Source organism: Dicentrarchus labrax, unplaced genomic scaffold, assembly GCF_905237075.1.
Source record: "Dicentrarchus labrax unplaced genomic scaffold, dlabrax2021, whole genome shotgun sequence".
In the NCBI taxonomy this organism is placed as follows: Eukaryota; Metazoa; Chordata; class Actinopteri; family Moronidae; genus Dicentrarchus; species Dicentrarchus labrax.
Genome location: NW_026136708.1, coordinates 12,432,014 through 12,448,310, shown reverse-complemented (window position 1 = coordinate 12,448,310; position 16,297 = coordinate 12,432,014). Strand labels below are relative to the sequence as shown.

Below are 16,297 nucleotides of genomic sequence, written 5' to 3'. Positions count from 1 at the left end.
TTCCCCCACAGTATATGCTCAGGACACACATATACAATACATGCACACCCGTCAGTCAGAACTGAATGCTGTATGTTTTATGTAATCCTCTGTCTTACCTTATTCTATCCTTCAATCAGCAGTACTTTGTAAACATGTCTATGTAGACCTGAATGTTGATAAATTAAAGGGTTTTAAATTGTATCTTAATTTGCTTTAATCTCCAGGCCTGAGGGTACCAGGATGATCCAGATCATGTTACTTAAGTCCTTGGTCCAGGTATGTTTTCAGCCTCATTATTATTAATTTATGTCTGTATGATGCGTATATATTAGCGCTACTAGCTGTGTCAATCCCAGTGCTATAACTGTAGACAAGATGTAAATTACGTCCAATCATTTAGGGTAAATCGCCACTTATCTGTAGTCCATCAAACTTTATTTCAGCATACAGCCCTGAGAAAATATTTTTTTTACAAACCACGTGAGTTTTTGGGCAATATTTGTCTTTCATCCTCTTGATATTCTTTCATCTTTTCATTTCTCTGCATGGCGTCACATTTATCTCCCCATGATCTAAGGAATGTTTGCGCATCAAGGCTACTTTTCTGGTGATGCATAAATATTCAGGTGACCATAGATATGTGCTTATGAAAGCACCCGTCCGTCCTGGTTGTGAGTGTAGGACTAACAGAAGGTAGACCTGAGCAAATGCTTGCGTCAGTCTAAACCAGAACCCTATCCCTGTCACTCAACATGTAATTTCTGTACATTTAAAATTATCCTCATACATGTAAACAAAGTCAAACATCAGAATTGCTGCTCAGTCAGTGGCCTCATTAGGCGTTATCCACAAACTCCAGAAATGTATTTCTGTGTTTAAAAAAATATTTGCAACTTGCATACTATAAGAGCCAAAAACCACAACCCCACTGTGGTCAGTAATTGTCTTCATGTTTTGGAACATTGTGAACCATAAAAGGCTTTTGACCATCAATCTCTCAGGTGACAGCAGGTTTCCAGACCACCAACATGCTGACAGCACTGCCCAGCTCGTTCATTGAGCCGCTGCTGTCCTTCTCTCTAACGGAGGATCCAGAGGTTCGGCTGCTGGTGCTCCAAATCCTCCTCAGTCTCATCGACAGGCACGACAACACACCCAAGTTCTCCAACATAAGGTATGTTTGTGTCTGCAGCTTTGCGTGTATATTCTGTACACTAATTTGTAGTGTGTTGGAGCTTAGCTTTGCTTTAGTTTGTGGTAATGATTGTGCCTTCTTTCTATGTAGCATCATTTCAGACATCTCTGTGCTGAAGCTCAAAGTTGACAAGTGTTCCAGGCAAGACAACTTGTTCATGAAAAAGGTTAGGTTTCTGAACCCTGAATATCTAAATATTTACACTCATGATGAAACTGCAGAAAATCTAGATTAATTAAACTCTAAAGCACCCTCTGTCTGTCTTTCCTCTGACTCGTCATTCTTCTTGTGCATCCAACTAACAGCACGGCCAGCAGCTGTACCGACACATCTATTTGGGCTGTAAGGAAGAGAGCAGCGGTCGGCAGCACTACGAGACCCTCTTTGCTCTGCTGGGTCTTCTCAGCGTGGAGCTGGCCAACGAAGAGGTGGTGGTGGACCTAATTCGACTGGCACTCGCCTTGCAGGTACAGATGCACATAATGTGTTATATTTACTTGTTTATTTGTTTTGTTAACACAAGATTAAGATGTGGGCACAATCAAAGATTCATAAAAGCTGTTTGGAGAAAACATTTTAAGAAAGTATTTTAGAAGTTATGGTGAATTTATGTGATTGAGCTCGTCAGACACAGTGTTTTAAAGTCCAGGGATCCTTGCTGACGTGTTTTTGTTTTCCCATGCAGGACCTGGCTCTGTCCACCGACGAGGCTATGCCTGTTTTTAACCGCTGTGCTGTTCATGCCCTCGCCGCCGCCTACCTCAATCTCATCTGCCAGCTCACCACCGTCCCAGCCTTCTGCCAGCACATACACGAGGTCTGGGTCTCTTGGTGTATATATATTTGTGTGTGAGTGTGTGCGAATGCCAAGAACCTCTTTTTTTTAATAAACCACCTCTTTTTTTTTTCCTCTGCCCTTCAGGTAATTGAAGTGAGACAGAAAGAAAGTCCCTACCTTTTGCCTGAGGATGTCTTCATTGATAATCCCAAGTATGTACCAGCCATATTCAATTCTCATTTCTCACAAACCAAACCAACATTAACTTTGATATTTAAATTTGCAACAATGGGAACAAATATTTCTTATTTTTAAAAAAAAAAAATCACTTTCTTCCCAGGCTGCCTTCTTCACTGGAGAAGGTGGAAGGGGATGTTTTGTTCCTCCAGTCGAAGATCACTGAAGTCCTTGGGGGTAGTGGTTATAACACAGAGAGACTGGCTACGCCTTACATCCCCCAATACACTGGTAAGCTCAGACAATACGTCTCTTGTGTTGTAATGTCACATTGAGGTCAAAAGTCAACTGTGGAAAAACTGAGGAATTCTTACACTGAGTAATGTGCTCCTCCCTCCAAGTAAATAATGATAAATAATGATAATGTTTGTTGACTTGCCAATGTGTTACAAGTTTGTCTGGGTGCTTTATTGATTCCTGTATGGAAATGCAGAGCTGAACTACTCCCCTGGAGCTAGTGGGGATTTAGTGTTTGGTTGAAGGACACTTCATCAGAGCAGCTCTGGGGCTTGAGCCAGGATCATTAAGTTGAGGACAGTCCTTCTCTAACTTTGGCAACCTTCTGGGTGCCAGTTCACTTTGATATGAATTTATCAGACTATCCAAGTATCCCTGTTATTCTACTTGGTTTTACTCCATTTTTCCTTTTTTAATAAATGGATCTAAATTTGCAGTTTGACACATTTTTACATAATTTGTCAAGAGATTTCTTTTTAAAACGAAGAAATAAAAACCAATCTCCTCCCTCTTTTCCAGATGAGGACCGTCTGTCCAAGAGAAAGAGTATTGGGGAGACCATCTCACTGCAGGTGGAGGTGGAGTCCAGAAACAGTCCAGAGAAAGAGGAGGTAAAGACAAAAAGCATTTACAACAATTTCCTAGTATAGAACTCAAATACACCCTCATTAGGGAAGTTTAGTGAAACTGTTCACCTCTCACATTATATTACCTCATTACTGCATCATAACACTTTCTACTTTGTTCTGTTCTGCAGAGGACACCAGCGGAGGAGATCACATTTGAAACCCTGAAAAATGCCATCGGTATGTCCACTCGACTTTTGTGGTTTTAAAATATTCTATCATTATATACTATGCAATATACTACATCATAATGCTTTATTGAAATGTACACCGTTTGTGTCTCCCTCTAGTGGACAGTGTGGGTATGGAGGAGCAGGAGAGGGAGCGAAGGAGACAAGTGGTGGAGAAGTTTCAGAAGGCCCCCTTCGAGGAGATAGCTGCCCACTGCGGTGCCAGGGTATAACAAAAACATTTTCCTTTTATCCATATTTTTCACACTTTTGCTTCTGTTTAGCTTTGTACTGTTTGCTTATATAATGTTTGTCCCTTCCAGGCCACCCTACTGCAGAGCAAACTCAATCAGATCTTTGAGATTACAATCAGGTAAGAGACGGTGCTTTGGGATATTTCCGATGAAACGGTTTGATTAATATGGTGGCACTGATGGCACTGACACTAAATGATGACGACTTACGATGATGATGACTGCTGACTGTTCCCTCTTCCCATTCAGACCCCCGCCCAGCCCATCTGGAACCATCTCATCAGGTTACGGCCAAAGCCAGAGTCGATCTGTCCCCATCTATGAGATGAAGTTTCCTGACCTTTGTGTGTACTAGAACAGAAAGTCCACAGTGAAGTTACAGAACTATTTAACATTTGACGGATCCTCACTGTAAAAGCATCTTGATCATGGCATCAAACAACCATGGATGAGGAGAAAACTACAGCTGTTTGACGCCAACTTAAAGAACAAGCCACTTGTTTATTAACTTAGCTTTCTGAAATGACAATTCTTTTTGCCCTGTGATCGCAGCCAAAACAAGCTGGCTAATGTCAATAAATGCAGCAGTAAAACAAAATTTTATTTAACTTATTCCCCCTCAGTTCTTCTAACATTAGATGTCTGTAGAAACTCCACTGGCTGGATTTTCAAATTAGAAATGGCCAAGAACTGTGAGGAAGTGAGAGACTGAAAGTTATTTTATTGGCTTTAGAATGAATTGACTCGTTGCATGCCCTGTAACTGGACATTTTTAATAGCACTGCAATTCTTTTGACCCATTTTCCCCTAAAAGTCTGCCATACTGCCCTTTATCACGAAATTAGATTGACCATTATATTCATCTTGTCCTTGTATGCTTTTATTTGTTTTATTATTCGTTGATTTTATGGCCAGGAAAGAGTGTATGTGTATTAGATTTTACTTGACAGTGTATCTTTGCGTATGTTTGACTGAAATATGGATGGATATATACAAATTTAATTCTTGCCATTTCCCATATTACAATTGAATGTCTTGTCCTTTTTTTTGTTATTCCTTTTTAGTAATAGCCAAAAGTGCTTTTTTTCTTTGATGACAGAATTCTAATTAATTCTTCGTTTTTAAGCCGTGGTTTAAATGAAAGATAACTGTCCATCTGTGTGCTGTCCTCCCAAAGTGAGTGTGCCTTACAGGTGACTCAAGTCAAGACGTGCACAAAAACACACACTGCGCCACAGTCAAAGATCTTTACCGTGATGTTTACCAGATCAAACACTAGAAGATAATTAAGGATCTTTTATTTTTTTCTCCTTTCCATATAAATGTGTACATATAGAGAAATATATAAATCTTTAAGCTGATGTACAGAGTAGGGATGTTTTTTGTGTGTGTGTGTGTGTGTGTGTGTGTGTGTGTGTGTGTATATATACTGTATATTAACTCTAATTTTAGACTGCCACTGCACTGATTGTCTCCATAGATAAGGGAGGAAGCTACTTAGTATTACGATACTTTTGTTAAAATCTTGTCAAATCAGTAACGAGCAACACATGAAATCAATTGAAGTGTATTGACAAGGGTCTGAACAGCCCGCAGTTGAAATCTTTATCATCTCAAGGCCAGTAGATCACACTAGTGAAGTCTGAATGCGTCCTGCTAAAGTATTAGAGCTCATCTGATAGAATCTTGGAAGTAAATGGGTACAACTTAATTTCCAGCCACAGATTTGGAGACAGGTTTCAGCACCACAGTTCTGACCTGTATCGTTATCATTACATCCTCCGTCTTTCTGGAATGAGTCTGCACTTTTTTTTTTTGCCAAGCTGTGCATTCGTCTCATTCAGCAACATTTAAATAAGTCTAAAAGCCATTTTTTGTGTGCATGAGTGCACACACAGGTATGAAAACGAAGTATAATGGCAATAATTTGGCACTAGCCTGGCTAACACGGCCCAACCGTTGGTAGTTCATCCTTTTGTGTGTTTTAGATTGTGCTTTATGTTGTGGTGGTGCTGTGATGGGTCAGTTTCGTGATGTTTGATGATGTTGTTAAGAGACCACACCTCCCGTTCCTGCGCTTCTGTGAATTAACCGCATTGGGCGTGAAACGTGTTGCAGCCATCCTGTTTAATATAAACGACGAAGTCTGGTTTGTCCCTGATTGTCACGTGTTACAGTCCGGTTGGTTGTTTATTTTATTAGTTTTTATAATGTAGTGTCCTCTGTATGTATATTTCTGTCCACACATGCCAGTGTATCTGATTGTCTGTCCACCCTTTTGGTCAGTGCAGGTGAGTGTGAGTGAGTGAGTGTACTCGTTCATGTGTCCATATGAACATTCATGCAGATGTGAGTCTTTTATCGTCATTACCCAAGACCAAACTCTTCAAACACAGTTTACAGTCTTTGTCCAGTGACTCTTTCCACCGCGTTTGTGAAGAGCAAGCTATGAGAGCAATGTGCAGCTGTCTAAACCTTCCAGTGACACCTTGTAAAACTGTCTTTTCAGCATCTTGCAAATTTGCAGTGAAGACCTGTAAATCTACAGGTGTGCTTGTTGTCATTGCATAGTGTAATGTAAAATTAACTGACGGTAATCCAATCTTACTTTTGTCATTACATGTCTGGTTAATAGATCTGTTTACAACGTAGTGCTGTAGGTCAAATCTATTCATTCTGTGAACTTTGCACTTTAAAAACTGGATTACCTAGTGACAAAGGCAGCTTTTACATGGAGAAAATGCCTTATGAGTGTCATACCTGACTTTGCATGCTAGTGATGTTGCTGTGTTGTCAAATAAATTTGTCTGTAACCACAGAAGGTCTGATTTGTTTCTGTTTCTTCTGTTTCTGTTTTTTTACTTGGTTATTTATGGTAGTGATAAAGAACATACAGGAAGCAGGCTGAGAATTGTAGGCTCAAGTGACTTTACTGCCAACAGATGAAGTTTTCTCATGCTCGTAGTTTCCTTCTGCCTGTAATGGATTTTGCTTCTGTTACACTACTTGCATCGCTGCTTGCATTGTGTATTTAGCTTTGCCATGTCCGTCATCTGACTGGGTGGTTTATTAGATTCAACATGTGTGTTTCAGCAATGTCTTGTCTCCTGTTGTTACAGCTTTCAACCTATCCAAAAACAATGGACATGTTAAAAGGTCCAGTGTGTAACATTTAGGAGGCTCTGTTGTCAGAAATGGAACATAATATTCAGGTATGTTCTCATTAGTGTATAATATATGTATATAACTGTTTTGGTAGTCATTGCCTTAGAATGAGCTGTTTTTATCTGCAGAGGCCGTCAGATTGCCTTCTGTGGAGTCTGCCATGTTGAACCACAATTTCTTTTGTTTCTCCTACACACTTCTCAGCCTGTTCTCATCCCCAGGTCGTCAAATACTGACTCCAGCTGTGTTGAGTTAGTTGCAATCCGAAACTCCCTCTTGTCACTATTTTTGACTGAAATATCTCAAAACTTCAGCGTGGATTGTCATAAATCTTGGTACAGACTTCCATGTTCTTCAGAGGATACTTTTAACAACTTCCATCATCAGGTCAAAAATGTAATTTGTCCAATTCTTGTTTGTCCAAAACTAAAGACATTCCCATCATCCTCAGCTGTACTTTGTGACTAGTGCTATTTAGCCAATATTAGCATAATAACACTGAACACATGGTGGACATAGTAAACATTATACCTGCCTAACATCAACATGCTTGCACTGTAATTGTGAGCATGCTGACATTAACATTTAGCTCAAAGCAAGTTTCTTTTGGGAGGTCTTGTCCAACATATCCCTGTTTATAGTTTTAGTTCCTGACCACAATCTCAGTTACGCCGTTGTTTTTGCTCACAGGAGGCTCATATGTTTATTTGATAAATCTACTGTATCACAATGCTAATTGGCAATGTTAATGAAACCAACAAATGCAACCGCTTGACTTAAAATCTAACTATTTATCAAATGTTTGACCCTCTGTATTTAAGCCATAAGTCATCAGCCTTATCTGTCACCAGTAAAATTCTCTATATTTTTTGGATTGTATGTTTTTTCCTTTTTATTCTTTAGTCACTTCTTAGCACACGGTGCACTTAATGGAAATTGTTTCCAGAGCTTTCAGCTGCATCTCATGGCCTTCATCAGGTGGCCGGTGACTTCATGTTGTCAAATGAAATCAGTCTGTTATCGTTGTTTGCCACAAGCAGAATTATCTTTAATATCATATTAGTTTACAAAAAGATACCACTCTGTAAATAAACGGAATAGATTTTTAAATACTTTCTTTCACACCCACCTCTTGTTTACTTCCTGTACAAAACATTACCCACAAGAAAAAAAAAATACCTCTAAGGAAGCTTTCAAGTTAGACCAAGAAGGTCAAGGCAGTCTGTGGGTGCATCATTGATTTTATTCAACATAAAACTGCCTTTTTTCTTATTAGTCAAGGTTTTAATGAGACAAACCTTTGGCCCAGAATATACATTCAACAACATGCTAATGATAGTGACAAGTTTCTGTCATTTAAAATTAAGACCTGTGGGTACTAACATGCAATGGCTATTAGACTCGTTCAACTACCAGGCCCTCCCCCTTCTTCTCCATCCTCCATTCAGCCCATTATCCTCTGCACATCCTTGAATATAATGTTCCTGAAGAGCTTGGCCAGCTGCCTCTGAGGTTTCTCCTCCCACGTCTTCATGTAGTTGCCATTACGTTTAGAGACAGTCGGGCTGCCCCATCTGAAATGACTCATCCGATAGGTCCCATCTTTTCTCTCCTGTGGGCTCAACTGGACATGTGACTTAGAGCTGACCCTCGCCCTCAGCAATCCCAGGTTTTGATGACCATCTCCCTTCACTTCATCCTCATTGCTGCTCAGCTGCCTGCGAGCCTGAGGGGGGGAAATGCCCTCAGAAGATCCCCCTCCATCCAGAGAAGAGGCAAAAACCTTTACAGGCCGGCGTTTACGGCCAGACGGTTTGCCCCAGCGGAAATGCTCCATTGAATAGGAGCGTCGCTGGTCGCTGTGAGCCTTCAGGTCTGACTCTGATATCTTGTTTTCAGAGACCAGGGTGGCCATGATGATGCCGAGTAAGAGGTCATCGTCATCATTAGCTTTCAGGGCCAGTGCGCTGAGATGTGGGAATTCAGTCTGGGCCGCAGACATGCAGAGGTGAATACAGTCCTGTGTGAAAGGAATCACAGAGACATTGCAAAATTGTATTGCTTTGATACTGATTCATTGTTCTCATCAGCTTAAACTATGCCAAAGTTTCTAATCCTAAATCATGCCAATAACACTCAAATGTACATATATGAATCCTTAAACGAGGAATCAATTATCAAAATATTTGTTATTCTGTTGTTGACTGTTTCAGCTGTAACTGCTCCTCATTTGTAAATCTGCACAATAAATCCTGTTTGTTGTGAAATAATCTCCCCTCAAGGTCCATAGTTGTTCTGTAACTTTTTATCATATCACAAGATCTGCCTGTGTATTCATAGTTTGCTCTGTTGTCATGGGATTATAAACATTTTAATTACCTGAGTTACTGCGGTTGTGGAGTTGTTATGATTTTGAGTTTAGTTATTTCCTTTTTTATTTTGAAATACTAATTTCATTTCCTGTCTTTGTTTTTCTGCCCCCTTTGATCATCTGCCATACCCTGATTCGTTTCACCTGTCTAGTTATTCTTCACTCTCCGGTGTCTTTAGTTTTCGTCTTTATGTCAAGCGTCCCAGTGTCTGTGTGTTTCCTGCTGTTCTTTGGACTTGCTACCCTGGTTTTTGGACATTCTGCTTTGTGTTTTGGACTACGGCTTTCTTGCCAACCCCTTTTGGTTTTGTTTTCCTGTTGGACTGTCTTCCTCATTCCTGCAAGCCTTTGTACCTCACTTTGTGTTATAAATTACTGTACAGCACCAGATCTGCCTTTGTTGTCAGCATCTGGGCCCTATTCTCTTTGAGTTTCTGTTCCTCAGCTTGCACTATTGATTTGATAAGGACTTGGACTATGGAAAGACAGAGCTACTAAATAGACCTTGAGGAAAGATTATTGTCAATTGCTGTTTCCAAAGTGAAGTCTTTTAGTCTGTGTCCTTTTTAAAGGACCATTGCGTTGGATTTAGTGGCATCACAGCGGTGAAGTTGCAGATTTCAACTATTTCAATATAGCTCAGCATTCTAGAAATGACAGTGGCAGCAAAACTTGTGAAACAACACAAAAGGTCCTATCTACAGCCAGTGTTTGGTTTGCCTAATCTGGGCCTCTGTAGAAACATGGTGGCTCTACATGGTGGACTTTGTGGAAGAGAACCCACTCCCCCTGTAGATAAAAACATCTCATTCTAAGGTAACAAAAACACAACAACTTGTTACACAACTGTTACACCCCTGGTCTGGATCCTTTAAACCGCCTTTAATTACCCTGTGAGTTGCCATCACTTCCCAAGTGAAGGCAGTAACAGAGAAGAAACAGGCAACAATGTAGAGGATAGAGAAGAGAGTTTGATCTACCAGTATCCTGTCCTTGTTGCTCAGGTCATTGCAGATGGAGCTGTCCCAGCACACTGACCCAAACCCGGGGACGCACACATACGCCATCACCACCACTAACAACCAGCATAGACACACCATCTTCAGCCTATAGTGTGGAGGACAGAAACACAAGTGAGCTGAAGAGAAAGTAAACCCACCGCAAGGGAACTTTTAATCGAAACACAGAAAAGGCTTTAATAACAGTCCCGACAGGCTGAAATATTTACTTGATTATGCCTCAATAGGAAGAAACTGCCACTTTTGTAAAGAAGTACAGTAGGTGTCTCTTGATCATTGCACTTGCATAATACATTCATACCTTCCTTATATAACCTGACTGGTTTTTAACACATTCTTTGAGATAATTGGTGGATTTGTAGCTGTGTGTGTCATGGTTGAATACTAACTGAGCTCAAATACCATTACTCAACATTCCCCTTCCAGCCAACATCATACGTATTGTAACAGATGGTCTTATTTATCAGCAGCAGCACATGAATGTTATTTAAAAAGTGGGTTGCTAATGAAAATGCTGAGAAATCTGACATTGTAGGCTCTTCCTTCCTTTTAACACTGTAGGAGACTGCATCGAAATATTATGAGGGTAGGGGTTCAGAAAAAGGGGAGGAATGTGTAGTTTTCTTTTTTCGCTGAAGGGATGGTAATCTGATTGTTTTGGGAAAGAAGTTCAGGGTCTTTATTTTTCTTACTCCGGGTTCATATTTGATCTGATCTTTATCTTGGTAGGCTTGGCAGGATTAACGATTCAATACGAAGAAACTGTATGAAAACATTAAGGGGATTGTGGGTGAGAAAAAGGGCGGAGGATCGTGTATTTTTTTCTGTTTTGGGAAAGCAGGTCAGGTCTACCAGATTCGGATTTGATCTGATCTTTATCTTGGGAGGTTTATTATTAAAACATGGAAAAAACTATTTAATAGTTATAAAAAAAACAAACAAGCAAACACTATAAGGGCATATTTATATGTAGAGGACAACAATCATGTCTCTGTATTTTATTTATTCTGCACTTATAAGCAGTAACGTCAGTTTTGAAAAACAGTCGATGTGGATCTTAATAGTTGGTAGGGACTGAGAAATCCTCTCTCTAAGGAGAAGGCCAATTCGTAGACAACAAAATTACAGTAAAGTTAATCGTATCATGTAGAGTAAAAGTTAGAATCTAAGCTACAAGTTTTTTTTCACTGTATTTACGTCTGTAATTACCTTGTAGTTTTCATTGATAGTGGCGGAGTCTGCCATCCCTCCATTGGATTCACGAGGGATTCACAATAAAACAAGGCAAGCGTGTAATCCAGCCTAATGTTATCTGATCTGTGATGGCGTCAGTGTTTTCTTACAGCTATATCAGACTATTGAATTAATGCTCGTACAAAGTGAGCATTTTGTTGATGCTTCACATTAAAAGCATTCTATTTGTAAAACATGCATGGGTTGACTTTTATGGGGAAGCAGCCATAAGAAACAGAATGTGACACTGGACTTTACGCTGACTGCAGTTAGTCATCGAACATGTGTCTACAAAACAGTCATTGTCAGGTTGTTGTAATGAAAGAAGACAAACAATCGACTGTGAGCTGTTGCTTGCCCTGTATGCAGCATGAAATCAGATTACAGCTGACAATGGCATGATGGAACAACAGCAATAATTGATTGACTTCTTTTACCTTGTACCATGCGTGGAAACTTTATAGGAAGACCTGACTCACTGGTTAGATGTCCTGACTACATCTTAAAAGAGGAAGATACATACACACACACACACACACACACACACACACACACACACACACACACACACACACACACACACACTTACTTCACATATTAAACCTGAAATTAGGGTTCAGTTGAGATATTGGGATGAAGAATGTTGCAGTTTCTTTCAACAAAGGGTCTAAAGCAAATATTTTTGCCCTGGGGAAGGTCTCGCTTTATAAAATGTCAAACTTAAGTTTCTTCCCCCCCCTCAGCAGTCATTCCCATACAATCCCTAAGCTGTGTTAATATACATTTTCCAAGTGGCTCAGAGATAATGTAGTAAACCTGTTGGAACAAAAAAGGAGAAAGGAATGCAACAGTTGCTTTATAGCTGTAAGGGCGAACAACAACAAAGTTGGTAGTTTAGTAAATCATTGCTTCAGTGAATAGGCTCAGTCCCAAGGGTATATTTAAAATTAATAGAGAGCGATCTGCCACAAATAGTTTGAAGGTCAATCAGGTGGAATTACCTCAAGTCGGATAAATGTGCAGCAAACATTGTCTTTGTGCCAGTTCAAGGACAGTGATCAATGCACATACGTGGATGAATGCAAGGAAACATAGGAAGCTACATTCATAGAGGTCCCACACATTTCAGGAACAATAAATTCATTCTTAAGTGATGAGGAAAATTTCTTTCTTGAAAAGTTCTTTTCATAGATGATAGCACTAAATAACATCCCTTATGACGCATCACCACCAGGCAAACTGCTCCCTGTATCTCTTCGTTGCTGTTTATTATCCCTTCTTCCTCTCTTTTCCTACCTCTTTCCATATCACATAATTTACTTAGAAATGTAATCTCTACGGGGGTTTAACTAAACGGAAAAAGGAAACAAAACTTTTATGACTGACCAATTAATCTTCACCGATACTTAAATGTGACATCCTGTTGATGATCGGATTTTTCACAGATATTAACATTTTGGAAAATCTCATCACCCTTTTTCCCCACATTTTTCATCTTGCTGCATTACATTTCTAACAGGGGATGAGTTCATTTTCTTTCATTTGTTGGGAAATTGCATTTTGTTGTTTCTCCCTCCCTTCTCTATTATTCTAAGGAGTGACTCCTTGGTGGGCCATTGTCTTTGTAACTCTGGCAGAGACTCATCTACACTCTTCCTACAGTATGACTCACTCAGCTGAGCTCTGCTCTCCACAGACATATTCGGATAAAAGAAGCCAGAGAGCTGCAATCAAAATAGATTGAAATCATATGTGTTGATTTAAAGTTATTTAAAAGGTCTGTAAGTTAGATTAGTGTTTGGAGAGGTATATCTTAATGAAAAGCCATTCAAATATCACTTGAGACAACTATGCAATTCTTAAAAAATCTGAGGTGTAACTGAGATTTAAATCCACTTCAATGATAATGTACAAAGCAAATACAGTTGCATATCAGAAAATCCTTGATAAATCAATAAGTGAGTGAAGTTAATCACTCATGCTCATTCATTCAGAAGAACAAGAGGCTAACAACAGTCATACACAATTTTAATTCCATGCCAAAACGACAAGAATCCACAAAGCAAGTTCAGAGAAAATCATTTACCTTTTCCAAAAGCTTTCTTTTTCTCTCTTCTTGTTTGTCTCCCTCCGTTTGTCCACAGATCTCCCAGAGTGGCGACTCTTAACTGTGATCCCTCTCCTCCTCTTCTGCTTTCTCTCTGCTCTGTGATGAAACACTCAGTAGGAGAGGGTCTGCTGTGGCTTCCTTAGAGGAGGAATGCTTTTTATAGACGCATGAGGTATGGAGCTCGGAGTCTCAAGGCCTCAGGGTGTGATTGAGGTAAGGGGTCTCCTGCTCCTCTCTGGATGGGGAGGAGTGTGTATTTGTGTGTATGGTTGGTATAGGCCACCCACACACTTTTTAATCAATGGTGCAGCTCACGTCACCAGACAACAGGTGAAGCATTAGTGAACTAGTTGTTAAATTGCTGCCCTCCTCTTCCTCCTCTTGCTTCTTTCACTGGTTGCAATCTTACAAGCTTTCAAGTATCTTAATGGGTTAGGATTATTTGGATGTTTCAGTGCTTTCAGGTAGGATTCTTAAACGTTTACATTATCTTACACCGATTACAGCAATTGCAGTTCATTAGTGGACTCCTGTTAATCCCAACTCTTAAATCCCTCAAAGGTCAATCCAAATCGTTGAGAGCAGCATCCTTTAAAAAAGGCTGGCGAGCAGGAGTGAAGCGCGTTAATCAATTTGACTGATTGGATCGTTTTTCTGCGGTTCTGGTTTACAAGGGGTGCATGTGTCCCTGTGTGGAAACTTCATTAGGAAGACCTGACTCACTGGCTGGACGTCATGACTACACCTTGAATGGAGAAGATACACACAAACACACACAGTGCTTTATAAAAGGAAAAGATTGAAAAGAAAATCACTTTCCTTTCACCTGTTAAATGCCAATAGGCCTTCCATATACACAGCTTTCTGTTTGGGCGTATAGATTTTTTCAAGGAATAATATACAAGGACAAACCTGACATAATATCGTAAGTTTGATGGAGGACAAGAGGGGGCTACATGTGGCTGCTGTAAAAGACACTGATAAATGCATCTTTTTTGTTCATGTGTACCTATTCTGTCTGACTTCAATACATTTGTTCATTCAAGCATTCAAGTCTTTACCATGTCTTCAAGAGGACAAAGTAACTGAATAAGTAGTAAGACTTGAAAGAATTTTGTCAGTAAATGCTGATATGGTAGGTGTATGCCATTTTATCAGGATAAGTATTTGCCAATAAAATCTTGAAATAGCAACAGGTGCTTCCTGCAAACCTGTAAACTCGTGCAAAGTAGCACAGTTACCATGTAAACGAATCAAGCTATATTACATACTATAGTATTACATACTATACTGTGATTCATTTTAAGTAAACTGGCTCTGTTCAATGAATGCTACAACTTAAACATTGTGCAATATTATATTATTGTAATTTAATTGAACAAAGTTGTGTCCCTTCTGCCACATATAGCAGCCCTAAATTAAATATTGTGTGTGTTAATGTTTTTTATTTAAGACACAAGCATGTGCAGGCTTGTGGAAACGTTCCCTTTTGGACAATAAAGATTATTACTCCAAATGGTATTATTACATATATTAAAATAGAAGGAAGCTTTAACAGTGATGTCATATAAAAAAACAACAAGCAATACTGGAAGGTTTTCTAAACACATAAAAAAACAACAACTATGAAATAACTATTGCTTTAAAGATAATAGAAGGCATTGTTGTTCATAAAGTTGCCCAAAATCCATTTTATTTGATCTGAAAAGTGTTTCTTTGCCATCAAATGTGTTCCCTTCTCGGGTCAACCCCTATAATAGAAAAAAGGAAAAGTGAATCACAAGATACCACTGTGTCTAAAATGTGGTTATTTTGAAACGACCATAAGCTCGAGGAAGAAAGCAAACGTCTGGCTCACTGATGTCAGGATGCCACAGTGTCTAAAGGTCACAAATTAAGGCAAATAATCCAATTCCTTTGTCTATAGACATTTTATCTAAGAGCGCAGGTCTTCAATAAGAAACAGACACTAAAATCTTAAACAGTTATTAGGTTGGGGGAAGTTATGAAAAAACACATCTGTTCTCATCATTCCCTCCGTTACGTATCAGTTCAAGCTGTTTATCTTCTGGGAAGAGGACACAATGAGGTTGAATTCTATATGCTCAACAGAAAAAAACTGTTTTCCAGGCTTTCGTGCACTTTAGTCTGACCTTACTGAATGTTTTGTTGTGAGAATAAAGGCAGTTTTCCAAAAAGGGTCAGGACAAAGAGAACATTTAATTAAAAAGTAACATTTGTGTTAAAATGTTGTTTCTTTATTTGATAATCAATAACATAATAAGTAATTAAACTGATGAAAAAGAAAGGTGGAGACACTGTTTTTGTGTCAAATGTAAAGAATGAATCATGAATTAATGTTTACCTACAACAATATATCAAACTTTAAATACACCTTTAAGTGTTTTAGGAGTTTTTCTTTATGGAAAACTGTCAACCCTTTATCTTCAGGGAATCTCATGTTACACAAGCATGCATAAGTGAAAACCTCTAATTACCCATCACATAGTTTTTAATGGCCCTGTTCCTCCACCCTTCCTATAAAAATAAAAAATTGCTTTTTAACAGATAACCTGTTGACTTACACTTCACGATAGTCTTTAGATTCAGCAAATCGTCATGTTCCTTTAATGGGCAGATTATTTAACTTTTAAGGTATCTTACTGTTATCCATTAAAAAAAATTTTCTCTATCATTTTATTGTTTTCTGCACATGAATAACATGAAATGTCTAGATAGGTTTAAACGTTTTGTATTCACAGTGTTGATGCCACATATTTCACCTCTATACGGACATTTTTACCTGCAGCATCTTGCAGTTATGATATCTAGATTTTCTGAATATCTTCTACACGCATTTTAAGTGGAAATGGTGCAAAAGGTGCTGCTGTAAGATCTTTGGGTTTACAAATAATATTGT

The 16,297-nt window shown here is 39.1% G+C and overlaps 2 protein-coding genes across 5 annotated transcripts in view; one reads left to right on the top strand and one right to left on the bottom strand.

The window, feature by feature from the left end:
* LOC127367972 (protein EFR3 homolog B) overlaps positions 1 to 6,300 on the top strand; it is a 29,275-nt gene extending 22,975 nt beyond the window's left edge. For all 3 annotated transcript variants that reach the window (XM_051408298.1, XM_051408296.1, XM_051408297.1), the window contains 12 exons: positions 207 to 258; positions 984 to 1,156; positions 1,268 to 1,343; positions 1,483 to 1,644; positions 1,863 to 1,994; positions 2,100 to 2,167; positions 2,296 to 2,423; positions 2,949 to 3,040; positions 3,187 to 3,235; positions 3,346 to 3,452; positions 3,549 to 3,598; positions 3,729 to 6,300. In XM_051408298.1, the coding sequence (XP_051264258.1) occupies positions 207 to 258; positions 984 to 1,156; positions 1,268 to 1,343; positions 1,483 to 1,644; positions 1,863 to 1,994; positions 2,100 to 2,167; positions 2,296 to 2,423; positions 2,949 to 3,040; positions 3,187 to 3,235; positions 3,346 to 3,452; positions 3,549 to 3,598; positions 3,729 to 3,834 (1,195 nt within the window). In that variant the 3' untranslated portion in view covers positions 3,835 to 6,300. The remainder of the gene's footprint in view (positions 1 to 206; positions 259 to 983; positions 1,157 to 1,267; positions 1,344 to 1,482; positions 1,645 to 1,862; positions 1,995 to 2,099; positions 2,168 to 2,295; positions 2,424 to 2,948; positions 3,041 to 3,186; positions 3,236 to 3,345; positions 3,453 to 3,548; positions 3,599 to 3,728) is intronic.
* A 1,361-nt stretch (positions 6,301 to 7,661) lies between these two features.
* Positions 7,662 to 13,601, bottom strand: LOC127367974 (pro-opiomelanocortin-like). Of its 2 annotated transcripts, none has more exons than XM_051408300.1 (3): positions 13,354 to 13,601; positions 9,996 to 10,122; positions 7,662 to 8,664 (listed from the first exon to the last, which is right to left on the bottom strand). In XM_051408300.1, exons 2-3 carry the CDS (start codon positions 10,113 to 10,115, stop codon positions 8,089 to 8,091), a joined length of 696 nt encoding a protein of 231 aa, XP_051264260.1. In that variant the 5' UTR covers positions 10,116 to 10,122; positions 13,354 to 13,601; the 3' UTR covers positions 7,662 to 8,088. The 2 variants fall into 2 exon arrangements, with proteins under 2 accessions (XP_051264260.1, XP_051264261.1); XM_051408301.1 differs by lacking the exon at positions 13,354 to 13,601 and adding an exon at positions 11,705 to 11,763.
* Positions 13,602 to 16,297: the final 2,696 nt, after the last annotated feature.

Coding starts and splice junctions, on each gene's coding strand:
- LOC127367974 (XM_051408300.1), bottom strand. CDS start 10,115: ATGGTGTGTCTATGCTGGTTGTTAGTGGTGGTGATGGCGTATGTGTGC. Junction 8,665..9,995: donor GCAACAAGGACAGGATACTG/GTAGATCAAACT, acceptor CCTTTCACACAG/GACTGTATTCACCTCTGCAT.